Source organism: Dermacentor silvarum, chromosome 6 (genome assembly GCF_013339745.2).
Source record: "Dermacentor silvarum isolate Dsil-2018 chromosome 6, BIME_Dsil_1.4, whole genome shotgun sequence".
Classification (NCBI taxonomy): domain Eukaryota; kingdom Metazoa; phylum Arthropoda; class Arachnida; order Ixodida; family Ixodidae; genus Dermacentor; species Dermacentor silvarum.
The window spans coordinates 65,467,573-65,486,455 of NC_051159.1; the positions used below are offsets into that span (position 1 = coordinate 65,467,573).

Below are 18,883 nucleotides of genomic sequence, written 5' to 3' on the forward strand. Positions count from 1 at the left end.
AACGAAACAAATGTTTTCCGCAACTGCTGCGGAAAAAACAGTGACCGCTATCGACGCGATTATGAACGACTTTGCGGTGCTGAAGGCATGTGCCCGACGCACACACCGAGTCGTCCAGTCGCTGCAACAACTAGCCGTCGAAACGACGGTCGCTATCCATGCAATCATCGATGGCGACTACGCAGTTTTTTAGGCATGCGGCCAACGCGCGTACCGAGTAAAGATGAAACTACTGTTCGCCGCAACCGCTGTAGAGAAAACCGCGGCCGCTATCAACGCGATCGTGGATGACGACACGCAGTTACGAAAGCCCGCGGCCAACGCGGTGTTACGCGCGGCAGTAAGCGCAAGAATACAGGCTTTAAGGACACAAATAGGCTTGAAGCGTTCCAGCGTTGCTGTCATTCACGTACGATTTCAACTGATGGCTGGGGCGATGCGGACTCCGCCGCTTCGTTTCGGTTGGACGCTAGCGCCGTTCTTGCTCTTTTGCGTCGCACATTTGCGGCGCTCCTCGCTCAGCGAGCTCCGATTGTAGTCCGAATTAACCGATGTGCGGCCAAATAAGTCCGAATTAACGAGAGTTTTATTGCATTGAATAATGCACAGGCCGGCCGGGAGCACGCACCTTGTTGAGAAGCGTGCTCGCTGCCGCCCTTGTCGGCGAGATTTTTCCGCAGAAGCCGCATTATAACCGGTGTTTCGTCTCACGCGGCTGTACTGTGAGCGGTATGCGTATACATGGAGTGCTATGGGAAAATTAACGGGAGTCTGAAAAGACCGTACTATATCCGGTCCTGCACTATAAGCAGTTACGTTATAAGTGCTCTATGCTGTAGTTACTCAAAGGGGATGCACTAAGGAATCGAAGATGTTGCGACTTGCCACTTAGGAATGCCAATCGCATATTTGCCCATGCCAGACTCTGAGGCCTAAATCATTTACAGGTGCTGTGCCTGCAAACCAAGGTTCATGTGTGCATCATGTTCAGCCATGCTGACCAACTAGAGCACAGTTGGTCTGTATGTGTTGGCATCTTGTAGCCAAAGAGGGCAAGCATGTTCTTTGTTCACCCGCGCCACCCAGTGCCATCAGGTGGCACTGATAGCCTAGCACTCTCGCCATTTCTCGTCGTAGCACTGTGACAATCATGATTCCTGCTAGATTCGAAGGTGATGCTGGGAAAGTAAAATTCAGGAGATGCAAGGGCTATAAACAGAGAGAGACACACACACATACCTGCCAACTCTTGCGAATTTTCCGTAAAATGTACGAATTTGGACCTGTCTTACGATTTTACGAATGTTGACTCAGTTTTCACGGAAAATTGGTTTTATTTGCGAAAAAAAATTTCAATTCCTAATAAAGCCACATTGTTGCTGGTGGGCGGGGGCGCCACTTACGTAAGGGGTGTAAATTTTTTTTCCAGGGGCTTTAAAGGGGCCCTGAACCACCCGTCGGGTTTGGCGAAATAACATAGTCCGCGGGTAGCATACGCTGCTGTGAACATCTCGGCCAAGTTTTGCTGTTGTAGGCGGTGCGTGGAGCTCGCAAGCGGAATGCAAAGTTGCCTTTCTCTCAAATGCTCTTGTTTCAACAGAAGCCATAATCCTCACTCTCTTCTGTGTGCTTTATTACATAATAAAGCACATTACAATACAGTAAAAGCTCGATGATACGAATCTCACGGGGTCACGAAAAATATTCGTATTAGCCGAAATTCGTACCATCGAAACACAATTAAAACTACTGTCGAATCTCTATAATTCGAACTCGAAGGGGCCCGAAAATTTGTTTGAATAAAAAGGACGTATTTTTGAAGTATTCGTGCACCATAGCACGATGCACGAACGGTGTGAGTCGTGAAATATCGCGGCGCGCAAGCGCATAGCAAGCGCGGGCCACGAAACTGCCCACGCCGGCTAACGGTCGCTTCCCGATAACGACAGAAAACGAAGCTTCAGGGAGCGAGCGGGCGGTGCCGGCACACGGGTGCGCGCGGAGACCGTCGAAGGTGAGGGAGGAGGGCGGCAGGGAAGCGGATTTGGCCGCGTCAACTCCGCCGCTTCGGTGGCACCCCTCGCCCTCCCTCTCAACTCCCTCGTAGCTCTCTCACCTTCGACTCCATGCGCACATCTCCGTGCGCGCCCGCCGCCGTGCTGGCGCCAGCTTATTTTAGCCACCCCCTGAAGTTTCGTTTTCTGCGGTTATCGGGAAGCGAGCGTTTGCGGGCGTGGCAGTTTTGTTGGCCCGACTGTGCCTCCGCCACTGCTTCCCTCTGCGCTGCTGCCGCAGCGTGGAAGGTCAACATGTGACTAGAAAATAGAGAAGGGTTCACGGCCATTTTATCCGCGTGGCTGAGACGTCGGCACTAGTGTGTGCTAAAATACTAGAGTGTTCTAGACTGAGTGTCTTGAACACTATAGTCATCGTACACGCTTGTTCCGGCGCGATGCAGAAACGGCAACCTTGCAATTTGAGAGAGAAGTACACGAGAAGTATTTTTTCCCCGTTCCTTCGCGCGCGGCATTGAGGGGTCTCTCCTGAGCTTTTGCTCTATGGAGGTGTCGGAGCAATGCCGGTCGGAGGCGCCGCCGCGTGATTTGGCGCGCTGCTAAGAGCATTGTCGGTGCGCGGTATGTTCGAAATAAGCGTGTTCGAATTCGCTTGCTTCGCGTTGACGTTGAACGAAAGCACGTTTTTCATGATAGTCTCGCAGTGCAACAATTGTGCTCAGTGTTGACGTTGCAAGGCCTAGCTCCTTAGCCAACTCCGTCCGCTTCCTCTTGGGATCCTCATCGACCTTTCGAAGAATGTCGAATTTCTCTTTAAAGGAGAGTGCTTTCCGCTTGCGAGACATAGCTCGCTGCGACTAAGCAAAATGGCACAAACACGAAGAACGCGGCCCAAAGCGCAGCAGCCACTCCATCTGACGGCTCGCAGAAAAGGAGGAAAAGTACAGAAGCACCAAAAGCGCCACCGCTTCAAACTCTTCGCGCCCAGTCGCGGAGTCCGCGCTGTCCGGCGCCGCGCCTCTGCACCAAAAGAGAAGGAGAGAAAGCGCGTGACTGCGCACTGTTCTCTTTCGCGGCCGTCGATGGGGCGGCGTTTATTTGTATCAACTGACGCAGGCTGAAAATCGATTCGTAACAACCGTTCTCTAGCACGTTGCAAAGTAATGGGGCTCGGCCGGGACCACAGAAAAAATCGTATCATCCGGAAATTCGTATTAGCCGTGATCGTATCATCGAGCTTTTACTGTACGCGGCTGCTATTGGTCAATGCGGTCGGCTACACCGCGGCAGCCGCGGGGTGCTGCCGCGAGTCCACTAGCTACTCGCTGTGGACAACCGCTTTTAGCTTACATTTAGTGCAGGCACCGAAATCGGAAATTGTGGCGTCGACATTAACTCACTGTGGACAATCGCGTTTGGCTTATGTTTATCGCTTCGTAGGCACCAAAATCGGAAGTCATGGCGTCTATGTTATCATCCAAAATTAAATTTGAACTGCGCGCCACGGTGACATTTCGAAGGCAGAGCGTTGTGGCCCCGTCCCACTCCGCCGTAGCCTTCGCAGTGCAAGGCATTGAAGGAGGAAGGTGAGCACAGCAGAGGCCGTGTTTGATTGCCAATAACTCCGCTTCTGCTGAACGCATTGAAGTACTTTTTGCAGCAAAGTATTTCTGAAATAGCCTATTTTCACTCTAAATGTTTTTCTCCACTTCGATAAAAAGTGGTTCAGGGCCCCTTTAAGTGGCTGCACATGGAGATAGGGGTGTGCGCCATAACTTGGACAACCCGACATCCCTGGTTGTCGTTGCTCTCAACATAGAGACCCGCCCTACGTAAGTGGCGCCCCCAGAGACGACGGCGATTTCAGGTCGATGCGGCAGGCACAGTTTCTGTATAAGAGGCTGTGGCCTGTCTTCTCGTCTGTTGTTTTCACTAAACTTTTTTAGCGAGTATGCCCTGTTTTGTTGGCTTCGTGTTCTTTCTTGTGTGACCAGCTGCTGCATCCCGCGCAGTGCGACTCCGGCACTCTGGTGTTTCGTAGCTGTAGCAGCTGCAAAGTGTGATGGCATGCTGAAATCCTCGTCAGTACTAGACTCTATCAGTACTTTGAAGTGTGTTTGAAGTCGTACTCATCGGCAGAGACCCGCCCTACGTAAGTGGCGCCCCCAGAGACGACGGCGATTTCAGGTCGATGCGGCAGGCACAGTTTCTGTATAGGAGGATGTGGCCTGTCGTCTTGTCTGTTGTTTTCACTAAACTTTTTTAGCGAGTATGCCCTGTTTTGTTGGCTTCGTGTTCTTTCTTGTGTGACCAGCTGCTGCATCCCGCGCAGTGCGACTCCGGCACTCTGGTGTTTCGTAGCTGTAGCAGCTGCAAAGTGTGATGGCATGCTGAAATCCTCGTCAGTACTAGACTCTATCAGTACTTTGAAGTGTGTTTGAAGTTGTACTCATCGGCAGAAGTCCCGTGCGCCCCCCCCCCCCCCCCCAAATCCCCGGTCGCGAGTTTACGAATTTGAAAGTCTTGAGGATGGCAGGTATGCACACAATTTTATTCTGGTCATAGGTTTAGAAGGTGGGCCCCCTAGCCCAACAAATTGCCGCAGAATACATGAAGATGGGGTGTCCTCCCAGTACCAGAATGAGTCCATGAGGCCCACCATGTTTTTTAACTCTTTCCTTATCGCGCCCATAGGGTATCGTTAGCCTGCTATCGACGGTTTGAAATGCTGCTTTCGATGCCTTCCATGCCGCTCAAAGACACACTGCCATCAGACGTGAAAGAGGAGCACTATATTTTTTGTTTTCTAAGTGGTTGGATTTTTTTTCCCGCCAGGCGGTAATTTTAAAATGCGCTCCGAAATTTCGCGGTCATCCAAGTAAAAAGCAAAATGGATGCCTCTGGTAGCAGCGTGCGCACTTCGAAAGATCGTATAGCTCGTGATTTCACTGCGTGTGCGGCTCATTTTATCGATGGATTGAGGAGCAGCAAATCTGAGGATGTTGCCTTTTCATCGGGATTTGACTCTGAGAGTGACGGCGACGCAACCAGTCCGGAACATTGGCGGCCACAGCCCGGCACGCCCAACTGTAGTGCTTGCAGTTAAATTTTTGTCGTGGAATACCTGTTCAATAAAAAATTTGAATTTTTTTGGAGATAGTGCCTAATAGACTACAATACATTTTGTATATATCATAATTTTTTGTCGCACTTTTTTTTTAGTAGATACAAGAGTGTCTTTACTAACTTTGTTCAGTTTTGTCCCATAGTCTTGATACTGGAAATTTATATCTTTTTTATGACATACATCTCGTTAATAAAGCTTTGTGTGAGAAGAGCATTCATTCTGCTTTTTGTTTATGCATTACATAAAATATTGAGTGCAGTAGGTCCTTTAGAGAAAAAAATTTGGCCTAACCTACAAAAAGCATCTTATTTTCTCCACGGTAGGGAAAGAGTTAATGAGCAATTGAATAGCCTTTTGCACCACTTGCACAGTGTCTACATGTGGGCTTACCCCCATGCTTCTCACTTAATTTCAGCATTCCGGTGTTGCTACTGTTTCCACTGGAACCAGGCTAAAAAGCAACGCCCCGAATTGCCAAGGGTGCTCGAGATGCCGCCAGCGGGCATGCTCGCTCTTCCATCTCCACCTTCAGCTGCACCTGTCCCTGCTGAAGAGTCGTCCATCACTGTGAACAACCCCAGCAGTGAGAGTAAGTGTTTCCAAACACAACCGCTATGGTCGTTGTGGGAGTCAGGGTTGCCAATTTACCTGTTGACCCTTGCCAAGGTGTTCTATAACATGGCTGTGTTGAGGCAGATAAGCAAGGAGCTTTGAGATAGGCTTAGAGCGTGACTAACAAACCCGTGCACTTACGAGTAGTTTGTGTTATCACAAGCATGCAAGTACGTCTTCCTGAATGGCTATGCGTGACAAACATGCAAGTACTATAAGCCACTATGGTGCACAAAAAGCAAAAGTAAGTGGTATTGAGGGGCAATAATCTCGAGTGATCATTTCCGATGGTGTATCATCTTCGAGACATTACGTGCATCTCTACATTGGGACGCATTGAAGTAGACGAACAAAAGCCTTTCTGGCACAGCGCCAGAAACGCTGTCAGCAGGAACCGCATGCTGCATTTGTCACGAAGGAGAACGCAATGCGCAGCCATAGTGTAGCAGGGTTTGTAGCGGTCCTTGAAACCCTTGAAAACCCTGGAATTTAAAAATAGCATTTTCAAGGCCTTGAAAACCCTTAATTATTTTGAAGTCCTCAAATATACTTGAATTTCGTCAGTAGGCTTACGTTTAGCCGGTTTTTAGCGGATACCTCTTGAACGCCTGGCAGCTACGTTCTTGAGCCAACCAAAGCATCCAATTTAATTCGTTTCTGTAGCCACAACGCAGTAGCATAGTTACAGTGGCGGCAACGACCGCAGCTAAGCCTACCTTCGTTGTGGGAATGCACGGTGCGCGAATAATCGCTGTCACGTCTTTCGTAGCTGCGATATGCCGGGAAAGTGCAATTTCCAGCAGTCGGGGTTAAACAGTGCTGCTTATAGGGAGTGGATTTCTCCGAATACGTCAAACTCGCATCGGGCAAAGTGCAAGTCATGCAGGAAAACCTTCGACGTATCATCAATGGGTGAGTCGGCCCTCAAAAGTCATATGAAGAGCGCAAAAGACATTGCGAACACGAAAGCAACTACGGCGTGTAGTACCATGCGGAGCTACTTGACGGCAACTGCTCATGAGCAACGCATCGAGCCAGCTCCATCAACGTCGTCAGATGTGAGCAGCTTGTGCAAAGCACACGAGTGTATGACCGACGCGGAGATACTGTGGACCCTGAAAATGGTAACATCACACTATTCCTACAACTCGTCATCACACACAGGGGAATTGTTCAAAAAAATGTTCCCGGATAGCGAAATCGCTAAGGCATTTTCCTGCAGTGAAAGAAAATCTGCATACGTAGTGTGCCATGGTCTGAGACCATTTTTTCTCTTGTGCCTACAATGTGAATTAGAGCAATCTTATGGCCACACCATTCTGTTTGATGAGTCTTTGAACGACTGCCTGCAGAGAAAACAGATGGACATTCATTTGCGGTACTGGAGCACAATGCCCGAGCGTGTAACCACAAGATATTATACGTCGGTGTTCATGGGGCATTCGACTGCCGAACACCTTCAGGAGAAGCTTCTGGTTGCCTTGGCAGATTTGCCGCTGGCAAAAGCCGTCCAGCTGTCTATGGATGGCCCCAATGTGAACCTAAAGTGTTTTAGGGAAATGCAGGAATACTTACAGCAGAACCATCAAGTTCAGTGTTTGGACCTGGGCACTTGCGGACTGCATACAATACATAATGCTTACAGGGCGGGTGTTGCCAGCAAGTGGGGCATAGAGAATCTTCTTTCAAGCCTCAGTGCCATTTTTCATGATGCGCCAGCGCGAAGGGAAGACTTCTCTACTGTGACAGGCCAAATGACATTTCCTCTCAACTTTGTTGCTCACCGCTGGGTAGAAAATGGTGTTGTGATTGAACGTGCCATTGTGCTGTGGGGGGATGAGAAAAGGTACGTGGAATGTGCAAAAAAGAAAGGTGAACTTGCCAAAGTGTGCGTCATTCACACAGCTCTGCGAATTTTGCCAGGACCCACTGCTGTTAGCAAAACTGAACTTGGCTCTCGGCATCACGATGATTCTGAAAATGGTTTCAGAATCATTGTATTCAGTTCATTTCAGAATCATTTGGTATTCCGTGAGGAATGGTCCTCACGGAATACCAAATGGACAAACCACTGATGTTCTTTTTAAAAAGAGATGTTGAGTGTCTCGTGAGGAAACTACTCACCCGATTCATGAAGTGCTCAGTGCTGTCAGCTTCTACAGGAATTGTCGGCTTGCTCAAAATGGATCTCGTAAACCCAAATAACCGTGTATCCTCAGAGAAAGTTGACATTGGGCATGCGGCTGAAGAAATCGTCAAAGCCGCAAAGGTGAGCGCCAAGGACTTATTTGCCTTCAAGATGGAATGCAAACAGTTCCTTATCTGTACTACCAAGAAAATTATGCAGAAGATCCCGCTGACACACCATCTAGTTAGGAGCCTGTCTTCGCTAGACCCTCGCCAAATGACCTCAAAGCCAGATGAGTGCCTCACAGGCTTCAGGAAAGTATTAGACGCGCTCATTGCAGTTAGACAGTTGGGTGAGCATGAGTGCGATTCTGTCCTAGGCGAATACACAGAACTTCTGCAAGAGAAGAAACACAACCTGCGGCAGTTTGACAAACACTCTTTTAGCCTGGACGAGCTCTACCTTGAGCTCTTCAAGGTTGACTCATCCTGTAACCACTTGTGGAAAGTTTTCTAACTTCTTCTCGTCTTGAGCCACGGGCAGGCAACTGTTGAAAGAGGCTTCAGCGTGAACCGCCAGGTCTCTCTCGAAAACCTGAAGGAGATCTCATATGTGTTGCAGCGAATCGTTTACGATGCAGTAAGCAAGGCTAGTGGCATCCTGAACATTGTAATAACGTAGGAGTTGCATAGATCTGTCTTGGCTGCACACAACCACTATCGAGCTTACTTGGAGGATAAAAAAAAGAAGCGATCGAGCAGTCAAAGGCATCAAAGAGAAGCCACATTGAAGAAGAAATACATGGCATGAAGACGAAGAGGAGGAGGCTGGAGGCAACAATTACCGATTTAACAGCTTGTGCTGACAACTACGCTGAGCGGGCAGAAGCTACAAGCGACATCACCTTCATTGTGAAGTCCAACAGCTTGAGAAACACGGCAAAAGAAAAGACTCTGGAGCTTGCAGAAATGGATGACAAGTTGAAGGCAAAGCTTCAGGAACTTAATCGTGAGTCTACTGTTTGAGAATGGGCCTCTTTTTGTGTGTGTGTGCAATACGTCTAGATTGTGAAATTAATTAGTTAAGCAAACCGGCAAAACACCTGCAGAAAATAATGCAGTGAGACCACCAATAAACAAAAAGTGAGCTGAGAAAAGAAACTGTGAAAACTTTTTAGTTAGCTATTGATTGTGGAAAACGTGCCTACTTTTGCTTGTGTGCAGTAAAAGATGTGCTTCGTTGCTGTAAAGCATGTTGTGGTCTTTTTCTATGATCTCAAAAAGTCTTGTTTCAAGTCCTTGAAAATTTTTTGTTAGGGCCTTGAAAGTCCTTAAAAACCCTTGAATTTTTTCCTTCATGGTGACTACGAACCCTGTGTAGATGTGAGGGCAAACTATGCTGAAATGCGAAGCCGCCAGAGACCAAATGGACAAACCTTTACTGGCCATGACTCTACATGCACTTTGCGCTGAGCCTCAGCTACTTCTCATCCTTTACTATACGTAGCGGTAGTTGCCTGCTTCATCGACTTGGTCTTAGGTAGCTAGGTTAAAGGCGCGAATATAGTCTGGTGTTTCCAGCGTTCCAGGCAGTGGCTGGCGAAGTTGGTACGTCATGCTGGTGACACTAAGATCGCTAAAGTTTTGCCCTCTGCATAGTTCAGCACATTAAACATGACCTGCAGCAGCACAACGATCAGTTGTTGCAGCAGCTCAAGCACACAAGTGCGCGGCGAGCAAGCGCTTTGTTATTTGTCGAGCACACAAACTCAGCACGCTCGCTTCAGTGAAACCGAACTGTAGGCTAGCATGCTGGTCAGCCCAGGTAGCGCGCGGTGCACTCACCTCCAGTGTCTCCAGTGGGAGATAGGACATGTTCTATTCCTGTGCCAGCCGTACTAGACTGTGGAGCGTCCGATTTTTGCCACCGTAACGTAGCTGCGCACACATGTATCACACGCGCACTATTAGGTTGATCATCCCATTGCGCTCTCCACCTCCAAGCGGAAACAGAACGCATCGAGGCTATGGTCGTTGCACGCAGGCAACCAGATACATACAACTGGCTTGACTCAAAGAAGAATGATTAAAAGAATGTCGTGGGCACAGCGCACAAAGCAACTAGCAGAGTATACTAATTCTGTAACTACCAGGCATGCGAGACTTGTTTGGTGATACACAGGAACGGTACAAGCAAGGGAAGCAGACAACACGGCCGCTGGTTCTCAATAATCCAAGTCGTACGTCACTTACGGCGAGTGGTAATGCTGCTGTTTTTTCAGTTTGGGTATGAAAAATACCGATGTTTGTGAGCACATTGTGATGCACCCGCCCTCGTATCAAGTGTAAAATTTTGCACAGCAACTACTGTATGTATAAATTATCTAAAACGCTTTTTATGCGGTCGAAAATTTCGTTGCGGTTGGCCTAGTCTATGGGGCTAGTGGCGTAGTCGGGTAGATGTCCGAATTATCGGTCGGTAACTGTGTTATTGACAAGTTATGACAGACGGAATGACATTGTGATGAGGGTGATGGGATGACGACGATAAAGATGATGATGGCATATGACAGTGGCAGCAGGACCAAGACAACATGACAGAAATGGAATCAAAACAGGGGCATTTTAAATATTGTTACTTTCATCAGTGCTGTGGCTGTTGATGCGCAATCTTGGCATACGCATTTCTGTATGCAGCGTCTCAAAGGGTGAAAGGGAAGAGTATGTAACAGTGCATAACATAGAGATACAAGAAAAAGCAAAGAAATGCAGGAATATAGGGGCAGATACAACTGTACTCTAGTAAGTAATATTGGCTAAGTCATGATGAAATTATGAATTATCACTGATTTAAGAATGTTCAGTAGAAGGTGGTTCCACTGCAGTGACGTTTGAAGAAAAGGTTCTGCACTCCGCTTACTACATAGTGCGAAGTGCAGATAAATGCATTATGTTAGTGCTGCATGGTGAAGGAATTTGCAGAGCACTGTTAGTCTGTGGTTGAGCAATGGTGAAGACCTAATTTGTTAAAGAACCCCAGGTGGTCCAAATTTCCGGAGTCCCCTACTACGGTGTGCCTCATAATCAGATCGTGGTTTTGGCACGTAAAACGCCATAATTTAATTTTTTTACCTAATTTGGTGTAGTTTGTTGAAAGCATAGAATCGGTGTGAGTGAGTAGCAGGCATGCAGCGTTTTCAGTATCACCTGGCGCAGTAGCCATGGGTTGCGGGGTGGGGAAGTTGGTTGAACATTTCCGGTTCGTGTTTGTGTATAGATTCGTTTAGCACGTAGAAGTGACGAGAGGTTACTGTGCTCTGGGAAGTGGTCTTCCGTATAATGAATGCATTGCTATAACTACGAAAACCAGCGTTGGCGTTCATGTTGAAACACTTGCCTCGCATTATTATGCCAGATAGCATAGAAATGGGTGCTGGATGGTAACTGGATTGGGCCGGTATGCATGGATTGCAAATTACATGCGAAAGCTTGCCTGACGTGTTCATTACTGTATGTTGTTTAAGCACCAGTACCAGTCATTGTTCACTAGCCATAAGAGTTGATAGAACAGACACTACTCATATCACATTCTATTTGCCCCTTCTGCTGCAAAAACTTTTCTTGCACATTCTGTGGAAGACCCTTGCGCTTGCGTGTGTCAGAAACGGTGCAGTCTCTTTACAAAAATCAGACGCAGTAAAAAGGTACAAGCATGAACAGCAGAAGCATGCCTCATAAGACATGAAAACATTGCACGATTTAAGGATCTCATCCATTCGTCCTTGTTCAAAAGTGTAGCCCAGAGGTAACCGAGGCACTGCAAGTACATCAAATGCTGATGCTAGTCATGCCTGCACTTGTCTTGTAGGAAAACCAGCCATGCCTCAAGCTGGGCTTTCCTGCGTAATCGGACTAACATCGTGGGCGCAGAAGTCCTGCGCCACAATGGGTTCTGTGGGCATGAAACTGGAAAGCACGGCAATTACTGCTGCTGCTGCTGCCGCCGCCGCCGCCACTACCCCTGCTAGGACTAATACTGCAGGCCCCTGCTAAGGAACCTTCGAAGTGAGCCTCTGGACTGTAAAATGCTAAGGTTGAGAGCTGCCATTTCGTGCTTTCATAGGAAACGTGTTGTCCGAACGAGTAACGATGCGGGTGGCAAGTGTTCGAGAGCTTACTCGGGGTGCCTTGACACCAGCGTGACCATAAAGTGTGGTTGGTGACAGCTATGGAAACTTTTCACTGACTAGTCGGCTCACTAAAAACGAAATGGCACTTTGAGCGTGCTTAGCCATTTCTTACCTCGAGACCTGCCGCTTTGTCTGTGTGGCGGTTTGTGGCAATCGAGTTCGGTTAAGGGTGGAATGCAAAAATGTTTCTGTACATAGGTTTAGGTCTGCGTCAAAAAACACCATGTGACCAAAAATGTAGAGGATGCTTAAGCTACGCCTTTAAGAGTCGAACACAATAGCATTCAAAGATCTCTGGCTGCTTATCAGGCTTTCCAGCAACTGCAGCTTTCTTTTTTCTCCAACTTCGCCTCCGCATGCGGCTGCTGAGGTGGCGAGCGCCATCTGGATGGTATTTTTGCAAGGAGTAAACCGTGGTGTGCCGCTGGATGAGTGGTAGAAATGCTGGAAAAGGGGTTTGTGTTTGAGTTTCCACGTAAGAGAATTGTTTTCTTGTATATTCAAATTATAATCCGACACTATAACGTCTGTGGGTTGTGGTTACGTCGTACTTTACGATTTTTCCGACGCATTTTGCTTTGAGAAATTCGATTAGTTCATCAGCGCCTCGGCGCCACGCGGAGGGCCTGCGTGGTCGGGTTGGTTCGGGATGATTTTCTCCGCCACGGACGTCAGCGCTTACGCCGACACCGACGCCGGATTTTCTGCGACACGGGGCCCTTAACGCTTTCACGTTAAAATGAATGCGGAGGCCCCCAAACTACGGCACCTTTCATAGTCAATGTGTTGCTTTGGAACATGAAATCCCATAATTTGGTTGATGGGATTACCTGCCTCAAAACAGTGTGCACTGTGCAATCATTCATGCACTGACAATGATGCCACTCTCTCACGACTGCTATTCAATATTTGTTGCTTCGATCTCTATAATGGGTAGCTGGTTTCTCATTAGAATGCTCTCTATCGTGTAATATGTTGTGTCCCTATTCGTTACATCAAGCCAAGTCTCTAAAACCAGTTGACAACCAGTGCAAGGTGAATGTAGTTCCATACCCGCTCTATCTAACTCAAATTGTACAAGCATTCAACAACCACGTAAGCAGAACAACGGCAGATTAAACTAGCAGTGTCTGTTCTAATCGTGTTCATCTGTCCAGTCAATCCTTACCTTCCAAGACAAGACATAACAGACAACTGAAACGCATCTGTAGAACTGTGACATCAGTGCGGCACAGAGAACTCTTCTAGGTAGCAGCCCTACTTGTTCAGGTCCTTAGTACTGACCTAAATGCAGTCAACGTAGATGAATTAGCTAAATGTAATCTGTTAAATGGGCCTTACGTACTTGCTTGAGTAAGGCGCAATGTCACAGACTCCCAGCTGTGACATTTCCACATGGGTCTTTCAATTAAAAGCTGACCAGCTTGCAGTGTCCTGTGAGGACAAACAAGAATTATTTAATGAAGATGTACCACTCCAAAATGGCATTGCCTCTGTTTCACTGTAGCTTCTGTACTGTTGCGTGTTCTTCGTCCTTGTTTCCTTGCACTAAAATGTCAGAATAAAATATCGAACCACCATCTATAAAAAATATAGCTTTACTTTAGCAGAACATTTTTGCAAATTATTTTATTTTTCATCAAAGGCACAGTTCGAGATTGCTCGGCAAAATTAGTCGGCAATCGCTTAAGGTAGTAAATATTTCTTTATGTCATCCACTAACGTCCAACCCCCCTCTCAATTGAATTCATTAAGACTTGCACTTACGCAGCCACTTAGTTGCTCACATATTATAATGATTGGACTCATTAATGAGTATGCTGACCAAGGTGCAGTTTACATCGATTAGGTAAATATGAATGTTCAAAGCTGAATGTTTTGTCACGAACCACAACATAAACAAGTAACGTGTTCTCGACACCTACTACAGTCGACTCCCGTTAATACGAAGTTCACGGGACCCGCAAAAAAGTTCCAATTAAACGAACTTCCACTTAAAAGAAAAGCACAAAAAACGACACCTTTATTAACTTCAAAGCGGAAAGTCTTTTATGAAAAATAGTCAGTCATCTTTGTCTGCTTCTGCTTGCCGAATCTAGCTGCGGCAAGCATGTTTTGCAAGCAGTAGACGTGTCCAAGTGCTTCATCGGCGTTGCTTTCTCCAACAAAAAATCGCTGCGTGAGAGCAAGACCCGCAGCTACATCGGCAGCCCTCGGTTGTGGCTCGTTTTCGATGTCGCCGTCAGCGTCGGCGTCGCTTTCATGAATGCATTCATGGGGCCGAACGATATGCACAATTTCGCTGTCCGTCAGTGGACCGCAAGTTTCCACAGTGCTGTCCACGGCGACGTACTGTTCAAAACTAACGTCACCGAGTGCGGCACCAAAGCTACCGTCGTCGAGCTCACTAACCCCCGGCGGACAAGAACCATCCCCTGAAGTTTCCACGAAACCACAAGCCCGGAAGCAGTTGGAGATAGTCTCATCTTTCACGCGGCCCCAAGCTCGCGCTAGCATGTGGATGGCACTAAGTACACTTACTTCGTATTTCGAAGAGTTGTCCATGCACAAAATCATGCGCTCGACGAGGTGCTGCCTGTACAGGACCTTTACATTTTTTATAATGCCTTGGTCCATCGGCTGCAACACCGACGTCGTGTTTGCAGGCAAGTATGCAAGATGGATAGCATTCAAGGTCGGCACATTCATGTGGGCACTGCATTGGTCCACAAGGAACAACACCTTGCGGTTCGCCAACGTGAACTTGCGATCAAGTTTGGTGATCCACTCTCGGAAAATGTCGCACGTCATCCATGCCTTCCTGTTTGAGGCGTAGTCCACAGGAAGCGTCTTTATGCCTTTAAAACACCTAGACTTTGCAGCCTTCCCGATGACGAGCAGGCGACATCGTTCGGTGCCAGTCATGTTTGCCGCGATCAGACCCGAGACCCGTTCTTTACTCCGTTTGCCTCCAGCACAGTCGTCGTCCTTGAATGTCAGGGTCTTGTCTGGTAGGAGCAGGTAAAAAAGTGCAGTCTCGTCTGCGTTAAAGATGTCAACCGGCTGATACTTGCTGAGGTACTCGCGAAGCTTTTCAGCTCTCCATGTAGCGCAAGTTTCCGGGTTGACAGACCCCTTTTCTCCACACACGCTCTTGCAGACCAGGTCATGCCGATGCTTGAAGCGCGTGAGCCACCCATCCGAAGAAGCGAAATCGTTGATATCCAACATTGCTGCAAGCGATAGGGCTTTCGCCGCGACGACCTCACCACTGAGGGGAAGTTTGTTATTGCGAGCTTCTTTTATCCAAATCAGCAATGCCTTTTCCAACTCCGGGTAGGCGCCGGTGCGCATTCGCTTCCGTGACATCTTGAACTTGTCATTTTCAAAAGCATCATATATTGAACGCTTATTTTTGATAAAGTTCGAGAGCGTGTTAGGCTTAATGCCGTACTTGCGTGCGATGTCTTGCTTGGCGGTGCCTCCTTTGTCAACTTCTTTTCAAGACTTCGACTTTCGTTGCCAGGTCAAGTGTTCGGTAAGAACCGCGAGTTGCCATTATCAATCGTCGGCACTACGACACTTAAAAATCAGAAGCGTGGAGAAACTCGCGGAATTAATCCAACGCGCGGCTGTTGCACTCAACGAAAAAGAAGAGACTGGACGAGGCCTACGAAACGCCGGCGTTGACTAAACAATCTTGCCGTTTCAAGAGATGTGGCGCTGCGGACAGCGGTGATGGCGATAACAGTGCGTTGCAGGCAGCTGCGATGGCGACGACACGAGCGCGATCAAGTAGCTGTTTTGGCACGTGAAAAATCACGCATTTTATTGAAAAATTACGGTAGCCTCGAGGTTCTCGATTGAAAAATAACTTCTAATTGACCAATATTATGAGATTTTAACTTCGAATTATCGAGAAATTTTTTCCATAGAGCTGCATATAAAACTGACGGGACCACTCCTTTACTTCTAATTAACCGAAAATTCCAATTAAGCGACTTCGAATTATCGGGAGTCGACTGAGCTACAGAACATCTATGTTCTAAGCTTGGAGCTCAGCGAAAACAAATCTACTGCAAATGGGCATGCTCTCAAGCAATTAGGTAGCAAAAAAGTCATCAGATGACATCGCACCGAAAAATGTTACTGAACCAAAAACGTCTGAAACTGTAGTTCAAAGTAATGGGCAAATAAAGAAAAAGACTACTCAGCGGCAAAAAGTACACATTACTGTGTCTTGTTTATAACCCGGCCTTCTAGTATGCACACCGCACGGCGGTGCTCGCACCATTTAGACAAGGTGTAGGTGTAATGAGCTTGGAAGAATAGATAGGCAACGCTTAAATGATCTCTAAAGCTTTGACCAAAGCTTCGTGTCAGTCACCCAGTCATTTTTGACAACAGCTGCCAATGCTTGATACACAGCACTGGCACCATGTGCTGCCATCATAAACAGAGGCAGTGAAGGCAACCTGAGGCAAGCAATGGAAGTGTCATGATGTGATCAAACAAAGCATCTAAGAATGGCACATTGGTTTTATGGGTAGAGCTTGTGCTGAATTCGTAGGCTGTCATCGACTGTAGCATCATTTCATTCCATAGTTTTTCAGCTAGTGCCATTTTTCGATAAGTTTGACATTAAACAACTCTCTCGCTCTGTCTCTCTGAAACAGAAGACACAGATGAAACGGACATGGAAACATGCGACGAAGGCTTTGAGAGCAAGGCGGCGAAGGAAGAAGGCCCGCCGGACGACAGCCTTCCTGCCGCAAAAATCTTGCCAGTTGACGCCTCGGGCGACATTTTGGGCCTCCACGAAATATCCCGCCAGCCAAAGCAGGCTGTCGTGGCACCTCTGCCCAAGAACCCGCAGTGCAAAAAGGATGACTAGATCACCGGTCACCTCAGATGTGCCTTAAAATTTTTTCTTATAGCTCCTACTACTAACCGAGACAAAGACGTGTTGCTGTGTAGTATGTATGGAGCGCCGAGATAAATACATGCTGCCATGAATCTTGGTAAGAGATTAGTGAAGTATGCCGAACGTTTGTAGCCCTTGTTTTGGATGAGTGTTGTTCTTGGGGAGGGGGGTGATATGTTTGTGCACGTGTTATTGCTAGCAATCTCCCAATTTTGTTGTGACTGTGTACAGTTAGCATTAAAACTGAATGTCCAATAATCATGACTAGAATAGTAAATTATATGTCCCATTTTATGTCAGGCTTCTTTTCCTTCTTTCGTTTTATTGCTTTTCGGTGGCCTGTACAGTTAAGGGGTGTCATTGAATGTCATTTTTTTTAACTAATCTACATTCTACGCTCAAACAAAATGTTTGTGTGTTTGTTGCTGTAAATTCCCACGACATAGCCTTATGCACTTAACGAATATCCAATGCACAGCAGTCACTGATCACTGTGCCAGCTGTTGCAGAGGTCGTTAAGATGGTTTTCTTTTTTTCTCGCAAATGGAAAATTTCTCTGGTAACATTGCGCTGTCCGAAAGGCAGTGCACAATTTGCATTCGTTGCTGGCGTTTTAAGAGGTATTCGTTAACTGGGGGTTGCCTGGGTTACGATCTGTGCCATGGTGGGTTATAACTCTGTCGGGTGTTGCAATACATGACTACACATGCAACTTCTGTAGACTTGCCACAATTCAAACTCTGATACTTATTCGAAAATTACCACTATTTCGAACGAACCTAAATTTTGCGGTAAATATTGACTTTCTGGCTTCCCAAGGCAAAGGAATATGGCGGAAAATTGACTGATGAGAGGACACATCTATACGGCATGAGTAGCCTAATGTGCTCTTGTTTGATATTTAGGATGCTGTGCGTCTTGACGTGTGTCACAACAATACGGTGTCATTGACCGGTTGCTGCAGGAGCAACTGGGTCGTGCGCATATCAGTCAATGTGCTTGTTTCAGTCGTACAGGGGCCGTATTCTGAAACGTTCGCCTAGGCGAAATCAGTGTGCACGCTGATTGGCTGGTTGAGCAAAATTGAATGACGTCGGGCTCAACCACCCAATCAGCTCATCCAATTTTGCTAAAACAGCCAATCGGCGCACGCCTGAAAGCGAAAAAAGAAATTTCGCCTAGGCGAACGTTTCAGAATACGGCCCCAGCTGTTCAAACAAGACTTGTACATGCAATGGCCTCATAGTTGTGTTTCGGGCCATATTTTATCGAACTTCAAATAAATTGAACTTTTGATAATTTGAACAAAACTCTTCTTGTCTCTAGGAGTTAGAATTGATGCAAAGTCATCTGCTGCATACATGCATGGCGAAACCATTTGCAGTGAACTGAATGTTACTGATGTTATTTTATTGGTGGCATAAAAACGTGATGAACGTTGGTATCATGCACTGTAAAATAAACGTGGGCTATTGTTGCTCTGAATGTAACTGCTGGTTTAGATCATGGCTCTCACTTCTTTAGTCTATTATTTAAAGAAAAAAAAAAACATCCTCATTCTAGATTTTTTTTTTTTCCAGTTGGACTGTTCTGTGTGCCTTATTTGAGAGTCATTTTTTCTTTTGGTTGGACTGTTTTATGTGCCTTGTTTTAGGATTGAATAAATCTGTGCAAAAAACTTTTTTGCTTGCTGTAACATGCATGACAGAATTAGTCGCTTGTTTTACAGCGGCAAGAAATATACCATATTTTTGGGCGCATCATCTGCTTCAGAAATTCATGAAGCGCATAAAAAGTACAGATGCAGATTACACGCTTTTTCGACCCTGCAAGGTCGCCTCGCTGCATCGCGCTGTGCATTGCCGTGAGCCTGCATGACGCATCGATG

At 46.9% G+C, this 18,883-nt stretch overlaps 1 protein-coding gene across 3 annotated transcripts in view; it reads left to right on the plus strand.

The window, feature by feature from the left end:
• Nucleotides 1–18,676, plus strand: part of LOC119455539 (endoplasmic reticulum junction formation protein lunapark-A-like) — a 59,651-nt gene extending 40,975 nt beyond the window's left edge. For 2 of the 3 annotated variants that reach the window (XM_049668861.1, XM_037716944.2), the window contains 3 exons: nt 5,558–5,731; nt 16,748–18,028; nt 18,217–18,676. In XM_049668861.1, coding sequence (XP_049524818.1) covers nt 5,558–5,731; nt 16,748–16,965 — 392 coding nt within the window. In that variant the 3' untranslated portion in view covers nt 16,966–18,028; nt 18,217–18,676. Of the gene's footprint in view, nt 1–5,557; nt 5,732–11,749; nt 11,947–16,747; nt 18,029–18,216 lie in introns of those variants that run through there. The other variant, XM_037716943.2, reaches the window with a different exon arrangement.
• Nucleotides 18,677–18,883: the final 207 nt, after the last annotated feature.